The sequence below is a fragment of the Empidonax traillii genome, unplaced genomic scaffold, assembly GCF_003031625.1.
Source record: "Empidonax traillii isolate 1590-97213 ecotype Southwest subspecies unplaced genomic scaffold, ASM303162v1 scaffold53:size2875158, whole genome shotgun sequence".
NCBI lineage: Eukaryota > Metazoa > Chordata > Aves > Passeriformes > Tyrannidae > Empidonax > Empidonax traillii.
This window is the reverse complement of record NW_020955246.1, coordinates 2,168,242-2,187,516: the sequence shown is the minus strand read 5'-3', so window position 1 is coordinate 2,187,516 and position 19,275 is coordinate 2,168,242. Positions and strand designations below refer to the sequence as shown.

The window sequence follows — 19,275 nt, the reverse complement described above, 5'->3', positions numbered from 1 at the left end:
AGTGGGTTGAATTTTCTTATGTGTAACTCACTGAAACTGATGTTAAATGTGCAAATTGGGCTGACAGCTGGGTGTTCCAGCAGAGCAAATGAAAGGTTTCTTGGAATTCAGGTCTGCTTTAGCAGCCTTGGCTGCTAAAAACAACATCTAATGATACTAATATTTAAATAATCATGGATTTGAATAGTCATGGAAATACTTCCACCCATCGTCTTGGTGATGTATAGTAGCATGCTGCTTTGCTTTCTTACTCAGCAGTCATCCTTACTACGCTCCCACAACCCCTTCATTGTGTCTCTTTTATTTCTATTACTTTTCTCCTTCATCTAACTTACACTTTCCTATCTGTACCTTTTGAAATAAGGAAGCTCATGCGTTGCTTATTCACATGAAATTATCTCTGTCACCCATTTCAGTGCCCTGGGCAATTACCTGTAAGGTCATTTCAGAAATGAAAGGAAGGAATGCTGTATTTGTGTTACCTCCTTATTGCACAAGATCTTTGGAAGGGATGTAAAAGCGTACAGAATGGAGAAAGCAGTTTTAGGTGCACTAGGGTGTCTGAGGCACAGGCATAGAGCTGGCAAATGTATGATAGATCTGTAATGATCCACCCCTTTGTAGACCAGGATAAATTAATTTTATCATCTAACATTCACTTACGTAACTGAATCCAAATAATTGTATTGTAAATGATGTGTCAGCTTTTTATTGCAGCCATGTTGTTAACTTCATCCAGCCAAATTATTCAAAAATTGATTTACTCCTTCAGAAAAAAAAAACAAAACTTTTGTTAAAAACATAAAAAAAAAATTGGTGTAGACTTTCATCCTGCATTTTGGTGCTTTGTAGTCTGTCTTTGTTCATTGTTCTAGAAATTGAACTCTGTTTAATTCTGCATTTTTTTCTCCTGGGAACTACCTGTATTTCTGTATTACATTTCTGTGTTAAGTATAATTCAGTTAAGTATAATTCAGTCATTGTCTCTGTGTCAGTGCAGTAAGGCACTTCATCTGACTTTCAACCATAAAACTTTAAATAGACTATGTTGGGATTTTCTGAAAAAAGATTTTAGGGTCCTCAGTCCACAGATATAGCATCCCCTTTATTTAATTCTAGGAGGAAAATTGATGTAGTGAAACTAATTGTACTTCTTGGTGACACGAGTATAGTGCTCAGGAGGACAAACCTTAGAGGTCTTTGGCCAACGTGCGTAATTTGCATGACAGGTTTACTGTTACCACAGAACTGTGAGAACAAAAATAAAGGGAAGTTATGCTTTTCGTTTGGTTCCTTTGGCATCTACATAGTGAGGATGAAAGAATTTTAAAATATGAATAATATCTTTTGTATGAATCAGAAATATGACCAATAGCATTTTGCTGTCCCATTCATATAGTGGTAGGCTTCAGAATGGCGCATGTTATCACTGTATATTAAAAGAGAGAACCACCCTTTTCAAGAACAGTACTGAATGCATGCTTAACTCAAAGTAAGACAGAGAGCAGGTATGTGCTTATGAATGACTTAAATAGAAATGCTTTCCAAAACAAAATTATATGCTAGATAGCCAACACTTGCAAAGTTGTAATTTTATATTTAAAGTAAATGTAATGATACTGGCAGCCTTGAGGTTGCTGGATTGCAGTAGTGACTGGTATTTATATCTGATTCATTAGCAAGTCAGTGAAAAATTTCATGTGACAAAAATCTATTTGGCTAATGAACCACCTTTTAATTAGACTCTGAACTTTCAAAAGAATACAGCCTATTTTTTCCTTCAGTAACATAATCTAACTGCATAAAAAAAGTTGCAGAAGTGAATTGAGGGACAGAAACATTATCTAGTGAATTAAGCAGACCACTTGTTTGGTACTTAGACATCTAAGGCTTTATTTTGCCAGACTTGAGTGAGGCCAATAAAAAGGGCCATGTTACATAATGAATACTGTTTTCTTTTGTTTCATAATAGAACCCTTTGGGTTCAAGAAAGCTTTGAGAAAGCTGAGATACTTGTGGCTTCTTTTGGTGGTTTTTACAGTTATTTTGACATGCAAGTGTTATTAAACATGCATGTAGTATCTTGCAGATGTTATGTAATCAGCCTTACACTGAAAAAATGTTTCCAAAAAAGCCCTCTAGAGAAAATAAAAAGCTGTCTCCAAACTTGACTGGTTTTAACACGTAGATGTGTCAGAGTTGAGACTGTGAAATTTTGCTTGTCATTTTGGCAGATAGTTGTTAAAATATGAATAAATACAGACTCTATGAAAAAGACATTTAGGTGGTAACTACTAACATACTAACACTTTTTTTTGCATCGTTTCTGGTCTACCATTTTAAGATTACTGTAATTAGCCAGTCCTTTATTGAATCATATTGTAAAACAAAAGAAATGAGTGGTGTTGAGAGGTAGCTGTTCTAAAGTTGCATGTTTGCTCGTGTCTTCTGAAGCCTGCTCCATTGATTGTCCTGTTCTCCTCTCATTTCTCTCATTTTCACTATCCCAACAGTTAACCCAGGCTTAGTCAGCCTTCATCACTGACTATGATTAATAGATAATTAACTAAAATTAATGTTGGTGTGCCTGAGGATGCATATCCTGATATCCAACCTGAACTCTCTGAAGGTCAGGAATACTGCTCAGCCAATGTATATGATACCTTGCTGTTCTGGGAGAAGTGCTGGGAAGAACTGGAGAAAGCATTTACTAAGTAATAAAAAGGCAGATGAACTTAAAGGAAATAAATAGGAAGCTATGCACAAACCCCCCTACAGTTTTACTTCATATATAAAACAAAGCTGACCATTTCACAGAATCACAAAATCACAGATTCAACAAGGTTGGAAAAGACCTCTGAGATCATTGAGTCCAACCAATGACCCAACACCACCGTGTGGTTACTAGACCATGGCACTCAGTGCCACAGCCAGTCTCTTCTTAAATACCTCCAGGGATAGTGAATCCACCACCTCCCTGGGCAGCCCACTCCGATGTCTGATCACTCTGTAAAGAATTTCTTTCTAATGTCTAACCTAAACCTCCCCTGGCACAGCTTAAGACAGTGCCCTCTTGTCCTGCTGCTGCTTGCCTGGGAGAAGAGATTGACCCCCACTTGGCTACAGCCTCCTCTCAGGTAGTTGTAGAGAGCCATAAGGTCTCCCCTGAGCTTTCTCTTCTCCAGACTAAACAACCCCAGCTCCCTCAGCCTCTCGTCAAAGGACTTGTCCTTGAGTCCCTTCAGCAGCCTCGTTGCCCTTCTTTGGACACGCTCCAGCACCTCAATATCCTTCCTGAACTGAGGGGCCCAGAGCTGGACACAATACTCAAGGTGTGGCCTCACCTGGAGTACAGGGGAAGGATCACTTCCCTGCTCCTGCTGGCCACACTGTTCTTGATGCAGGCCAGGATGCCATTGGCCTTCTCGGCCACCTGGACACACTGCTGGCTCATGTTCAGCTTCCTGTTGATTAAAACCCTCAGGTCCCTTTCTGGCCTGGCTGCTCTCCAGCCACTCTGTCCCCAGCCTGCAGTGCTGCAGGGGGCAGTTGTGGCCAAAGTGACAGATAGTTCCATGCAAATATTCGTTGAAAACTCAAGAGCTTTCCAAAAAGCAAATTTGAAAGTTTTAGAAAAGAAATAAACTCCAAAATCATTATTCTACTTTACAAGATTTAGTGCTCCCAAACTTCAAATATCTTGCAGTTCTCATTCTTTGTCTCAAAATGTATATGGTAAAACTGGGTCATGTTCAAGGAAGGACAACAGGATATTTTAAAGCACAAAAAAAATTGTCTTTAACCTGGGAGAAAACCCCTAAAGATAACCGAAGTCCACCAAATTGTTGATAGTAGAATGAATATGGTAAACAAACACTATCTTGTTTGAATGCAGAATTTTCAGTTGGCAGCAGTTTTTAAGAGTTGAAGAGAAGTCACTCATGGATTCCACTGTAATTTAATCTTGAGCTCACATGTTATTCATGTAGGATATGTCTCACTGCATGTTTACAAAAAAATCCAAGGTGTCAGGAAAAGCATAAATTTAAAGGAATTAGTTTGAACGTTACTTTATTTTCTCAGTTTGAGACAATGTGGAGGCATGGAGACCCCAGAAGTCTTCTCCCTCAGATTCAATACCACTGGTTTCTCCAATAGAGAGAGACCAAATACACCTGGATGTAAGGGAAAAAATAACTATCAAGAAGAAACACTAATAACAATACTGATATAACTGGGTTAAACAAACTGATGAGGAGAAACTTCCCAAGCTCTGCCCACTGGACCAAATTAGGATGGCGGCTGGCCTCCCTCACCTGAAAAAAAATGCTTATGGCCACAGGACAGAGACAAGATGATTGCCCTTCCATGTAGTTTGTCTTCACTATACCGGGAAAACCTGTCAGGAACAGTGGGAGAGTCAGTGGTGGCAGGAAATGGCAGATAGCTGGGATTTAATACTGGCAGACACTTGCGTGGTGCTGAAGTGAGATTGCCCGTCAATGTCCTTTTGGGTCTTTGAAGCACCTATTTCTGAGGTAGTCAATGCCCAGCATACAGGGGGTGTCTGGACCAGTCACAGTGGGGTTTTTCTGCCACTCTTTCCTGGTTAAGCTCAATTCAGCTTCTCACACTGTCAACTTGTGGGAACACCGTCACCCCAGAAATGGAAGTAGACTCTGCCCCCACATGTCCTGATGACATTAAGGTACATTAAGCACCAGTGTCAACTAAAGCTTTGAATTCCTGTGGTTTTGATGTGACAGGCCATTGGATCCATACAGTCCAGTAGATTCTATTGTCCCTTTCCTCCCCTGCCTGGAGGCAGGGTCTCTGCAGTCTTGTTCATCATAGCTGCTTCTACCTCCCTAGGAATACATCCAGAATTCACAGGTATATCTCATGTGATAACTAACAACATTAACATCACCATCATTAGGGTCTAGAAAATCAAGACACTCTCTAGAATATAGGACTTCCCCACTGCCTCTCCTTCCTTATGTATCCTTCTGAAGAGTTTATGCAGTTTGTGCAAGCCATCCCACCATCTTTCCATAGTTTTCCTAATGCATGGTGGCCTCCAGCTCCTCCTCTTTATTGCCCACGCTGCATACATTGCTGTAGATGCACTTTAGTTGGGCTATTTATCCCACCACTTTTTTGAATGAAGAAGCCTGAAGTCTTATGTAACTGTTCTCAGGCACTTCCATTCTGACCTATCAGCATTTCCTGGCTCTTTGCTGCTGCATGAATCTCCATCCCCTACCTCCTCTGAGATGGCAGACTGAAGTACTTCGCTAGGACACCAGCTCTGAAACATTGATGTGCTAACCCCAGGCTTATCTCTAACAAGCCTGATTTTATCGCTTTCCCCCTTCAAATCTAATTTATAGCTCTTTCAGGGAGCCCTGCTAACTCTTGTGCAAAGGTCCTTTTCCCCTCTGAGGCAGGTGTACTCCTGCAGTAGGCTTGGTGGTGTGTAAACTGACCTGTTATTACATTTCAAATTGTATTGAGTGATAAGTGATATTCTTGTTCTCTTTCCACTTGCACACATTCAGTACTTACATGGTTAATTGTTTTGATAGTCAAATTCTTAATTTTAGGATTTATATTTTATTGCTTCTATCCTAAAGAACTTGCCCTCCCAGATAAGTATAGCTGTTTAAGCTGTTTGATTATATACTTTGCCAAGAAAATCTTTCTGACTGGTACTTGCGGTACTTCTGGTAGGCTAAAATCTTCCTAATTGGAACCTTTTCACAGCCTAATTCTTCTCCTTAATCTCCATCACCTTTCTCTCTCACTTTTGTCTCATAGCTCTCCCTCTCCTCCTTCCTCTTATCTTAATCCTTGACTCTGGGCAATTTTCAGGCTGCTCCTCCATTTATTACTGCCTCTGCTTTGACTCTGTGTTTGGCATCTTGACTGGCTCAGACACTGTCACTGCCCCATTTCTTTCTGCCTTAAATATCTCACATCTCTTACTCCTAATACCTCAAATATTTTGAGAAATTTCAGTGTTTGTTAGGAGAAAAATAGTGCAGGTCCTTCCCATTAAAAATAGATTATTATTCTATTTCTCCTTCAGTAAGTAGTTGAACCTCTCCCATGTTATGTTGTTTGAAATATGTTGCCTCTTTCTTTTTTAAAACTGTCAATTCTTGTGTATTGTGTTACTTTGTTTGTTTAGCATTAAGCACGCTGCTAAGAACAAAATTTTAGTTGATTGTATAGTTTAAATCCATCCACTCTAAGAGTCTGACACAGCTGTATGTGCTAAGTTACAGGATTTGGACATATAATAGTGTGATCTTTAAAAAAAAGGGGAAAGAAAATGAGAAAGTTAAAGAAAAAAATAAAAAGGAAAAAAACCAATAATAATGCTTCAATTCTGCAGATTTTTTTCACAAAACGTTCTCTTTCATTCTGCAGTTTCTATGACAATATTTATTTCACTTTTAAATATGTAAATGACCAGAAGTATTTTATTATTATAATTAATTCTCTATCTTTCTTTGGATTGTTACCACTTTCCAGGGAAACAACAAGTTAAAATGCACACTATATTTAGTACTTTTTCATTTATTCTACAGAGCTATTAATTTACCAGATCTGTAACTTAACAGATAACATTCTTACAGATGTGAATTTGGGACTATCTGTGTAGGGAAAGGACAAATTGCACATTGGAATGAAGGCGCGTAAGATGATAATTTATTATTTAATAGACTTTATATATATATATATTTAATAATTGTTATAGACTACAGTTGGAGCTATTATTGCTGCCTATCACTTGAATTCAGTACTTATGAATTCATCAAACTTTATTAATTTCAGATAAAAATACACATCTTATGTGCTTATCTGAAGGTTTTAAAATGCCAGCTGGATAGCTTACCTACTTGTGAGAAACAGGCCAACAACAACAACAACAACAACAAATTGTTAGATTAAAAAACATTTGAAAGAGGGTATTAAATTTTTCTGTAGGATCATTTTTGTCAGAATTATATTTCTGATAAATGAGGCTAAATAATAGGGCTTAAAAAAAATTCACATGCAATTGATACTTATTCTTGAATCTTGAATTTTTTGGAAAATGCTACGTCTGTGTGGGCCATGCTCCTTCCACCTTGCACTGGTTCTTCCCACTACTACAGCCTTAGGCAGTGTACAAGAAGCTGTGACTTTTCTTCAAATGGAAGACAAAAGCTAGAATAGAAGTAAGAAAAGATAACCAAGAAAAAGAGGCAGTTCTATTAAACTCATTCTGGAGTTAACATCTTGATGAATAATTCCCAGAGGATAGATTGACACCATGTAACAGTGCAGAAATATCCCACTGGTGGGGAGTTCAGCTGGTTCACCTGTGTGACATAGTCCAGAATCGGGAAGAGATACTAAATAATGTCTGAAACTAGTAGAGTTAACAGAATCCAAGGCTGCATTAAAAGCTGTCCTAGCAGTATTACTAAATAGTACTATAATACTAAATACTAAATAGTACTGTAATTACTAAATAGGCCACATGCAGCCCTACAGGCTGGGCACAGAGTGGCTGGAGAAGAGCAGCCAGGCAGAAAGGGGTCTGGGGTTTGATCAGGAATAGTGTGGCCAGCAGGATGAGGGAAGTGATCCTTCCCCTGTACTCATGCTGGTGAGGCCACACCTTGAGTGTTGTGTTCAGTTCTGGGCCCCTCAGTTCAGGAAAGACATTGAGGTGCTGGAGCAGGTCCAGAGAAGAGCAACAAGGCTGGTGAAGGGACTCAAGGAAAAGTCCTTTGATGAGAGGCTGAGGGAGCTGGGATTGTTTAGTCTGGAGAAGAGGAGGCTCAGGGGAGACATCATCACTCTCTACAACTACCTGAGAGGAGGTTGTAGCCAAGTGGGGGTCGATCTCTTCTCCCAGGCAAGCAGCAGTAGGACAAGAGGGCACGGGTTTAAGCCCTGCCAGGGGAGGTTTAGGTTGGATATTAGAAAGAAATTCTTTAAAGAGAAAGTGATCAGACATTGGAATGGCCTGCCCAGAGAGGTGGTGGATTCACTATCCCTGGAGGTTTTTAAGATGAGGCTGGATGTGGCACTGAGTGCCATGATCTAGTAATTATAGTGGGGTTGCATCAAGGATTGGACTTGATGATCTCAGAAGTCTCTTCCAACCCAGTTAATTCTATGATTCTATGATATGTTGATTCTATGATTCTATGATTGTAATATTAGTTAGTACTATTAGCTATTGGATTAGTAGTTTTTATGACACTGGCTCAGACATCCTTCCAGTTGGATGTAGAAAATTAGTGTAACAAAACTTTCTGTGGGACTTCACAGAAGAAAATGATCTCACAGACCTCTAGGTAAGTGAATTCTCTAAGTTGATTCTGTCCATTCATAGGATGTTATCACTCTCACTCGAGATAATGCATATGTTAAGGCAGTCTGGACAGCATTGCTAATGAGGTCAGAGAGAAAAAGAGACACTAGCTGTCAAATCGTCATTGCATCTCTTGGGTTCTGCTATACTGGTAATAAAACAGATGTTCCTTTTGCTGCAAAGTCTTGTGTATTTTGGTTTTCATGAATGTTGAGCAAGGTTGTTGCCTGTTATCTTTGTTTCCTGATTGTCAGTATCTTTGAGCTGTCTGTTCAGTAAAGACATAAAAATGTCACATGCAATGTGGTGGTGTTCCCCGAGGAGGAGGAGGAAGAGCACAGGTCATGTTATCACAGTGCAGTTTTTCACTGATGAATCATATGCCCCCTGGTCTAGATATAAATAACATACTCAGTGTTAATTAGTTTTGTTACTGTAAGTAGTGTCCCTGGTTATCTATACAGGCTGTTCTTTTAATTATTGCATCTGGTGCTTTGGTACATTTCTATCCATACTTCAGTAAGTGAAATCTTAACACCTGCACTAAAATATTTATATAAAAACATTTATACAGTGTAGAAGTGACCTAAGTGACTTTTGCAAATAGGCTCATCGATTTTAAAGCTTATTTTAGGCAGTTAACAACATTTTGAAGTGTAAAGTAAAAGATATAGATTATTTAAAATCATTATTACATCTGTCATGGACTTTTTTTTATCTGTTGCACAAACCAAATATTTTGTGGTGACTTTTTCTTTCTGATAGTTGAGAGAAGAGTGAGAACCAGGGTATAGCAGGAAATACTCTAAAAAGCATGTGAGAAAAATAATGTAAACACTTAAAGTCATTAAATAGCTTATTACATTTACTAAACCTGCTGAAATTGTAGCCTCTATTCCTAGCTTACTGCCTAAAAAATGTTAGCTTTCAGCTGTGTAGCTTTTTGTCTGGATTTTCTACATACTTCTTTATTCTCCTTATTGCACTAGCCACAGGTTTCTAATCTTTTCAAAGACTATTGCTTGTAAAGACAAATCTTGCTACAAAAATAAGGAATAAAGAATTTAAATATCAGTCTCCTGCTCCACAGTCTTTTAGTTCACTGGCTAAGGCCACAGATTAGAAAATGAGTTGCAAAAATGCACAGTGAAACACCCCCCATGGTAGACAGCAATTACATTATTAGACATGCTTCTGGTTTTGGTAGTTGCTTTGAGGGCAATCTATAAAAAGTACGGTATGTGCTAGAAATTACTTCAGGTAATGAAAGAAACAGTTGTAAACTGTTGTTTGGAAAATCATCATTATCTATTTTAGAGCTCCACAAGACATTTAGCATATGCTTAATAACAAAAGCATATGTGAATTGTCAGGTATTTCAAAGTTTTCTATGAACTTAATTTTTTTATGTCCACAAATAGCTAACTTGGGAAATGTTGTATAATTATATGCTGATTGGATAATTAACTATATTACTTAGGGTGTCATCCCCATCTGGAAGTTACTGTGAGCAATGAAATTCTTTGGCATTAAAAAGGAATCTTTCAGTAAAAGTTCCTGGTGTTGCAGCTCAGAACCTTGACCTGAACACTGATTGTGGCATTTTGCTGTGGAAACGCGAAGCTTCTTTGGGAATAGTAAAAGATTCAGAATTTGCACTGAAGTGCCAACTGCTTCCTGTGTTATGTCCTCTTGGGGGTTTTAGTATGCTTTGTTTCTTTGCTTTTAATGCCAGTTCTGAACACTTGGAGGGCATCCTGCTTGCATCTCTGAGCAAGATTGGGTTGGAAAGTGACAAGGCAGGTTTTGCTCATTATTTGCTCAGTGTAACTAAATTAGTTAAATTTGAGTATGTGCTAAAGCAGTAGGCTTGAATGGGGTTAAGCTGCTCAGCACCTTATGGGTCTGTATCCTTATTCAGAAAATACATTCTGTACTTGTTTTGAGAGTTCCTGTTCCTCAGGTTTCTCGAGCACATGTTGGATGATTACACAGCATTGAAACTTGAATAAGGTTCTCTTATCTGTCTGCTGATGATCCTGCTTTGTTTGTTTGTTTGGTTTGGTTTTGTTTGTTATTTTTTCTCCCTAAGACAAATATAACTAATTTTTTTACACTATATTAGTGATAAGTATTCTTATTTTTGCTATTAGGGTTTGCTCTCTTAGGGATTGGGGATTTTTGTCTAGAATAAATTGAGTGAGGTTAAGGAAAAAAGCAGTATAAAGGATATAAATTACTCGAAATGTAACCCTTAATAAAAAAATTATAAACCACATTCAATGTCAACATTCTAAATGAAAATTTATTTTAATGCAAAAGCATTAAATTTATAAAAGGCATTTATACCATTTGATAGATGTTGCTAATATTTTTTAGATTTGTGACAATTCTGAAGTCTTTTTGAAAAGCTTTGAGTTCTATCACATGCTTTTGCAGTTGATACACTGCATTGAGAAGTTGCACGAATGTTTTTCACAAAAAAGTAAATATTTTAGATTTTCTTCACATCCCTACGTTTAGTGGTTGTTCAGTCGAATTTTCTAGGCCGGAAATCTTTATCTTCACCATTTTTTGCTGTTCCTTTTTTAATATTAGAAGTTCATGTGAAGGCTATGTACAGTTTATCACCTCCTGTGGGAAAATATCCTCCTTCAAGTTCACACTTCAGAATAGCACACTAATATTTATTTGCTAGCCAGGTCTTAATTTCCCTTGGCGATGCCTTTCTCTGTTAGTAATTGTATTGATTTGGAGCCTCTTAAACATTTTTCCTCCGATACTAGCAGTACTAAGTTGTATTTACTATTTGCCAGAAGAAATAGGACACAGCCAAAAGACAAGAAATTGTTAATTGTTTTGGATATTGATACTTTAGGAGCTTCTAGCTTTCTCAGCATTACAAGGAACTCAACTGCCACTCCAGGGCTTTGTTCCCACACTCACAACTTTGAGGGATTTGATTTAAAAATTGTTCTTAATACTGTGCCCATCGGTCTTCTTTGTTAGAGCAGTATAGCAAGTACCAGGCCTAACATTTGCTTTTAAAAATCCACAATTTGTCATCATGAAAAAGAATTTCTTAAATGTACTGTGGAAACAGAGGCAACCTTCAGCAAGGATTTTGCTAAACATGCTATGATACAGATTCAATAAAGCTATATAAATTAGGGAGAAAGATAACACATATCGTTGTTCCCAAAGACAGCATTTAGTATAATTTTCCAGTTTCTCCACTCCTCCACTACAGATTTTCTTAACGTTAAGAGGATTTATTCATCTATCTAGTACACAATGTTCACTTTTCTGCACAGGCAGCTCCATATGTCTTTACATTCTATCCAATACAACAGAAAGAACTGTATTGATGCTAAGATTTCAGTCTTCTCTTCAGTCTCCAGCAGAGCAAACAGGTTTCTTCTATTTGCTTCCTCCCCATAAGGGAAATCTGGAAAATTAAAAGGGAAGGAGGATAGCTTCCTCCAGATTTTTAAATTTCCTTTCATCATTTCTTATTTTTGTCCCTACTTATTCATATTTCTTCAACTTTAAAATAGAATTTAACTGTAGAAAATCAAATCTTATTGTCCTCTGCATCAGCTACATACATGGGAACACTGAGTGCAAAATTTATGTGTTTATACCGAATTAATGTCTTTGTATACTAACAGACCTGAGATAACCACAGGTAGCATGTGGATGGACCTGTGTAATATCATCAAGCTACAGAATATGAAACTGCTGAGACTACTTCCAATGCTATTTTTGAGATTTAATAAAATGGTCTGTACTAACAAAGAGACATTTTAAACAGGAAAAATCAGAAAGCATTTATTGCTTAGAAAGAAAGAAAAAGGGACAGATCGTGAAATTTGAGGTGCCCACAGCAAAAAAACCCAATTTTTGTAGGATCTGCATATTTTGGATTTCCATAAATTAAAAAAAAAAAGTCTTTTCAGCTCAGTTTATCCTCACATTCCACCAATGCTTTCAACAACATTGGTCAAGCCTAATCTATTTGAGCAAGACTGTTTGATGTGCTGTAACTCACTGATGTAAGATCTTGCAACAGCTAAATCACTACAGTTATATCATTGTCTTAAGTTAGTAATATTGCAAGTCCTTTAAATGTAGTTCTGATGTTCAGAGTGTTCATTTCTACTGTCAAAATGCTGCCTTAAAATTTTTGCATTTAGACTGTTTCAGTTTTGTGGTCCACTTGCTGAAAAAATCTACTTGATTATTAATTTTGTTTCTTTGTTTCTAAAATTTAAGACCCCCCCAAACTTTAAAGGTCCACAAAACTTTGCATTCAGAGACACATTTTCAAATGGTGTGCAAAGATTTAAATGTTATTTACCTTCTTTTCACTCCTTAGAGGAGAACAGTGAACACAAGTGTCTGGTATCTAATTAACAAAAGGTTCTCTTCATGCAAGTGTTTATAACATTCAAATGGATAATAGAATTCTACATTACATAGGAGTCAACGTACAAAAAGAGTAACTTATATTTATCATTTGTGATATAACAAAGCAATCTAGAAAAAATGCAGTGTGATTAAAATATCAATATATAGAATGACCAGTGGTTGGGAAACATAGCGAAAAAGACAGTGTAAACATTGGCCTCAGACTTAAGTGTGTTGTGGTTAAGCAAACCATGTTCCCACAGGGAATGGATATCATGACTCATCCTAATTTCTTGAACTAACAAAAAAAAGTTTGAGAAGCTAGTTTTTTACCCAAGTTCTTTGTTCAAGACAGCTGAGAAAGTACAAACACTTTTTCCATGGAGAGAGACTGCCCAGAGAAAACATACCATATCCACAGAAACTGTAGAACTGTGTATTCCGCAATGGTGGCTTAACAGAAATGTATTACATGTTACCTAATGCATCTGTTTGCTATTTGAGACTTTGTATTTAAAAGACTTCGTATGACAAGAATGGCAATTTGTACAAAAAAATTCAAACATAATTACCTTCTAATAATGTAAGTTCAGCACAGGGCTAGAGGTTTTAGGAAATGCTGGATGTACTATTTATTATCACAGTCTGATGATGTGACCCTGTCTGTACCCCTGAGGTTTAGGTGCCTCATTTGTCTTACTTGTAAATGTGACAAGAGAAAAAAGTTGTTTACTTACACTCACAAGTTTGCACGGTAAAAATTGCCAAAGAAGCATTAAGTATTCAGTCTTCCTGCATTTACATTGCTGTCTTCCTCTAGGACAATAGATGGCAACAGATCTGTATTTGGGCAGTCTTCTTTGTACATGCTATGCTCATAGCAGGCACTCCTAATTGGTACAAACTGTAAAATCTGGAACACAGTTTGAGTAGCAAATGGACTTTTTTGAAGCCTTATTTTTTCAGAGAGGGAGGAAAAAAGATGTCAAATCAGTTAAGTTGGCTAAAAGATAAGCATAAGGATTTTAAAACTTCCTAAATGTAGCCTATGATTGAATTATATATACATTTGTTTGCATATGCATGCATAATATATATATGACTTTTTCTTAAACACATGCTCAGATTTCTATGTGTTGCCAGTTTAAAAAAAAACCCAGACTTTCCTGGGTAAGTGTAAGTAGCAGTAAAATCCATCTGTTGGAGCTGACAGAATGATGAACTTCAGAGAAAAATATGACCAAACGTTTAAGAATTAGCTTAAAGTACAATACTTAGAGAGAGGGTTAAACTTCTCCTTTCATATTCCACTGTCTGCTGAGGTGGATGGGTCCCTTACCATAGAAGTGGTTGTATGCTAATGGTGTGTGCAGGTGAGAACTGGTTCAGGGAAGAATGGGGTCATCAGCTACCTCGATAAATGCATAGATAACAGAACATTAGGTTATGAATGGAATAGAGTGTGAAGCATGGAGGCATGGTAACAGACTCAGGAGCAGTCTGCCAACAGCAAAAAATGCCATAAATTAATATGATGGTGCAAAAAATTAAATTTGAACAAAAACTGAATCTCTGCAGCTGAGGGAGGTACTAATTTTTCTAGAGGCCCAGAAAGCATTTGGCAGGCTAACTGTTCTTAGCTGAGCCACAGTTAATTATGGGAAATACCAGCTGCTGCAAGAAGGAATTCTGATTGTGGCCTCTTGCTACAGCTCGGTATCACTTAATGAATCAATGAAAATTATTTCAGTGACCATATTATGGGTAAAATTCACTGCCACAAAGAAATTTTCTCTGTAGGAGTAGCTGATCTAGAAGATCTTGAAAAACTTAGATAAAAATAATTGATCCAAACATACTACAAACTATAATCAAGCTTTGAAGCATTGAAGGTAATGCTGAGCAAGGTGGAAAACCAGTGAATGGGTAATTATAAAACTAAAATGAATTCCCAAAGAGGATTGAATTAAAAATAGTAGTTTTTCTTGTTTTTTACTATGTATATTTGCATTTTAATGCTGTTTTAAAACTACATTGTTTTATGAAAGCATGTATGGATTTTATAGGTTATATTACATTATTCTAATTTTTTCTGATGAAAAATCAGTAGATACAAAATTTGTAGCACTGATACATGACACAAATCAGGAGAAACACCAAAAGCTGGCACAATAGATTTGCTAGCATGATGCAAATAATGTCCATCTACCTTAAAAATGGTGATTTTTACTGTTTCCTCTCTACTCACTTGAAACTTTCTATTTTTCATATGTCATAATCCACATAAAGTAGAGTGGCCAGAAATAATAGGGCTAATTGTACAAAGCAATAAAAATGAGGTCAAAATTCAACTGATACATTTTATTAGCTTATTACACTTCAAAGCAGAATATTTGCATCTCTGATCTTAAAATTTTCTAAATATTAGAATGACTTATGTAATGACATAGGGGCCAACAAGAAAAATATTTATGAAACGTGTAAAAATATACAGAAAAGCAGTGATTCAGACAGTCAGAAAGCAAGTCTCTCTTTTGGTCTCTGATCTTAAAGATAGCATATCTGGACTTGAGAATGTCGTTAAATATGCTGTCTTGTGATTGAAAATCTTGATACAGTTTCATAGTATACGGAGTGCATAATTTCAAAATGTGTAAAGGTATGTGTAATGCTCTTTACTCTTTTTGCAGAAATGTTGTCTTTTGATAGGGTCTCACTTTGAGATTTCATGTAAATAAGCAGATGAGTTTATTCACACAATAATAACTGATTTGTACTTTGGAGCATTGGCCATTTTACCAAGTGTTCTACGTTATTACGCTTACTGATACAGCATAGCACCTGAATTATTTGGAGCTGTAAGCTATCAGAAGATTTGAAAATCAGCCTATATTTAAGCCAACATTCTTACAGCTGCCAGCCCTAGTGCTACTTTTTTAATGTGGTCTTTTAAAATTAGGGAAAAAGGAAAAAAAGACTTTTTAAAATTACAAAATTGTAAGTGCAGTTCATAGAATCACAGAATGGCCTGGGTTGAAAGGGACCATAAAGATCATCCAGTTCCAACCCCCACCCCATGGGCAGGAACACCTTTCACTAGACCAGCTGCTCAGAGCTCCTTCCGATCTGACCTTAAGTACTTCCAGGGTTGCTTTTATAATGCTGAGCTACAATATGCAGCAGCCAGGAATTATGCTAGTATCTTAAGTTTCCAGTAAAATGCTCTAGGATGGATGTGTCTATGTATATGAAAGAGTGTATATATCCTAGAGAATATAAAAAGAGGTGTATGTATCCTATATCAGACATTGCACTTCAGAGAACACACTGACTTCATGGAATTAATTGGTAGAGACTATCATGCAGAAAAAGGCATTTTTGGAGGGGACTAATAAACCAGCAATGCTATGAATGAGGGAGAGTGCTGAGTAGTTCTAGTTCATGACATAGAGGAGTATACTCTTGGCAGTCAGGTTTATTCTTTCCTCTCCCACTAAATCCATGTCTGTTTGTAACTAAACAGTTCCAAAACCAGGTTGATACTATGTTTTAAGGTTACTGGAGCAAGGCAAAGTGTTAAGTATCACTTCTGATTGAAAAACTGCTTTTTATGCATTTGGTGTAAGGGACTTATGTGGATTGGCACAGTCCCCACTAAGGCTGTGTTTAGCCAACGTCAAAAAGTTTATCTAATCAGTCTGTGGAGCTTCCTTAGTGTAGTTTTTATACTTCGCGCCCACCTCTGAAATGCGTGTGCGTAATAAGCACATTCAGAAGGAACAGTAAGAGTGCCTTGGCAGAGGAGTTGAAAACTCAAGCATCTTACACACAGTCTGTGTCTGTGTATGGGGGAAAGACAGCCCACCTTTTTTTTTTTTTTTTAAATGCTACATCTGTCCCACAAAATTTAAGGACAAAAAGATTTTTTTTTTCTGAGTGAAAACGAAGTTTCTACCCCATTTATGCAATTCTGTTTTCTTTTAAGCAAACAGGAGAACTGTAAGTGCAAGTGTTGGTAGTGTGTACCAGAGTTTCAAAAATATATATAATTTTTCTGTATGCAGGGATTATCTGCAGATGCATAGAATTATTTTATTTAATTTCATTTTACTTGGGCCTTCCAGCAGAGTCTGCTTTAAAGGATGACTTCACTGAACAGCTGACTAATTTGGATGTGGCAAACAGAGATGAAGATACCTGGGTTCTGGACTGCAAATTGGGACACTCCAACTCGTTTACACATTCAAGTGATAAAGAGAAGATCAACAGAAATGTGTTGCATTTGAGCCTGGAACTGAATGTGAGTAGGACTCTATTCATGCTATATTGGGTTTCAAAAAGCATTTATTATATATTCATAGATATACATATATATATGTAATCAAAATTACATTTTTGGTATGCATTTATTTAGGGTCTGTCTAAAAAATTTTGGATTGGATGCAGTTTTTCCCAGATGGTTTGTGAGTCCATATATCTTTTGCAGCTAAGCCTGAGAGCAATACATAAAGAAAATGTTTGAAACTATATAAGTAGGTTAGGATACATGATGTGTCACTTCTAAAATCTTGATGGGTGTTTAGTTTAAATTAGTTGCTTCCTGGAAATGCATTGCAGGAGCTAGCAACTAGGAGGCAGCAAGGGTAGGTACCAGGAAGATCCAGGTCAGCAAGCTGTGTATGAGCACCTGTGCACGTGTATACTCGTGTGTGTGTGTGCCCGTGCATGTGCTTATGTCCATGTGCACAGCCCAAGACTGCTGGGAGCCAGGCTCTTGCCTCTCAGAGTTTTTGTGCAGTTGAACTGGCACTGGCATCTGACTGGCCATGAGTTTGGCAGGAAAAGTTTCTAAACTTCCTAAAACACTGAGGCTTCAGAAGGCAAACTGAGTTAATCACAATGTAGACACTTCAACATGGCCCAGCTTAATGTAGCTGGAAATATTTACATGCTCCCAGGATGAGCAGTAAGCAGCCTACAGGTAGACATGTTTTGGCAAAAGTTTTCAAATTGGGAAAAGGAGCAGAATGTAATAGAAGGGGAAAGAAACATGGAAAGGATTGAATGGTAGAAAGATATTGTTTTAAAGACTAGACTACCTAATACACTTTGTACAAAGAAACACTAACAAAAATTGTGTAATAGTGACATCTATTGGTAGAAATACCAGAATTGACTTAGACGTACCTTTAAAATGCTTTTAATGGTAAAGCATTAAAATGCTTTTAACTGTTATCGAGATATTCAAACACCATTGCTGTTCTCTTGATCTTGTTATAAAATTGATTTCTTGTCCTAATCTTCTTTTCCTAAAATAATTATTTGGAATACTGTTGTACTACTGTGAATGTACAGATTTATCCTTGTAGTAAAATTATGAGATGAAAACAAATAACCTGACTGAGAAGAATTGCGATGTAGCTGTTATCACTGCTAGAAATATATGCTACAACAGGAAGTATACAGTCCATGAGGATACTTTGCATTTACAGTCCTTGTATAGAGCAGGAGGAGTTACAAATTAAAAGTCATTTAAGAACAACATTTTGAGTAAAATAAGATATATTTTAGTAAGCAGTTTATTTCATTTTTTCTTACTTTTTTTAAAGGAACACTTTATGTTAGAAAATCTAATTGCATTATGAAAAATTGAGTAATTTCAGTTTCTTGTAGTCAACAAGGAAGAATATTTATGCCACTATTTAAAAATTTTCAGAACAAAAGTCTTAATTTCTGTTAAAAATTAAGGGTGCTCAGCATGGGCTGATGGACTGTTAGGGACCCATCGAGACACTTTATCCTTCAGCTCACTCCCTGTCACTTTTCTGAAAGTCTTTTAGAACGGAACTCTGGGTTGAATTACACAACTCTTGTATCTCCAACACAAGTCCTTGGGATTGGAGGAGGAGCTGCCAAAAGAATGGTAGTGAGAAGACTGCTGCAGTTTTTGCCATTAGAATCCGTCTGGACTGCAGCATTGCTATAAGCAGCCTATAAGAAAGATAATGGCCAAAACCAGGCTGCATGAGTTGCTCTGGTGAGAGCAACCCCTGGGCGTTCCCTTCCCCTACAGGGTGGGATGTCACACCCAGATACTGTCATCCCTGTGCAGTCATCAGACCTGACAGCAAGACAACTGTGGTAAAAAATGTGCCAGTATCTGGAGGGCACTCAAAAGCAAATATGATGTTTCCAGGAAATAGCATCTGAAATGGACTGATTTATTTACACATGGTTGCCCTACACCCAGTCATGTGTTCTATGGTAATTTGCTGCTGTTGGAAGAAAAACTTTAGTCTGACTTATCAAAAGTTTGGCATTACCATTTTATAATGCAGTTTTGTTCATAATAATGACAATGGGAAAAACAAAGCTATTTATTGAATAGTTCCTGCTTTCCCTGGATTATGAGCATCCTAACATTAATGTCTTATATACTTGTATATGTTAATATATAGATATACCAGTGTTTGTTTACAGAATCATAA

The 19,275-nt window shown here is 37.1% G+C and overlaps 1 protein-coding gene across 1 annotated transcript in view; it reads left to right on the top strand.

The window, feature by feature from the left end:
* LOC114055325 (formin-1-like) overlaps positions 1-18,777 on the top strand; it is a 49,301-nt gene extending 30,524 nt beyond the window's left edge. The window contains exons 3-4 of the mRNA XM_027879307.1: positions 16,912-17,087; positions 18,594-18,777. Of these exons, the coding sequence (XP_027735108.1) occupies positions 16,912-17,087; positions 18,594-18,773 (356 nt within the window). The 3' untranslated portion in view covers positions 18,774-18,777. The remainder of the gene's footprint in view (positions 1-16,911; positions 17,088-18,593) is intronic.
* The last annotated feature ends 498 nt before the right edge of the window (positions 18,778-19,275 follow it).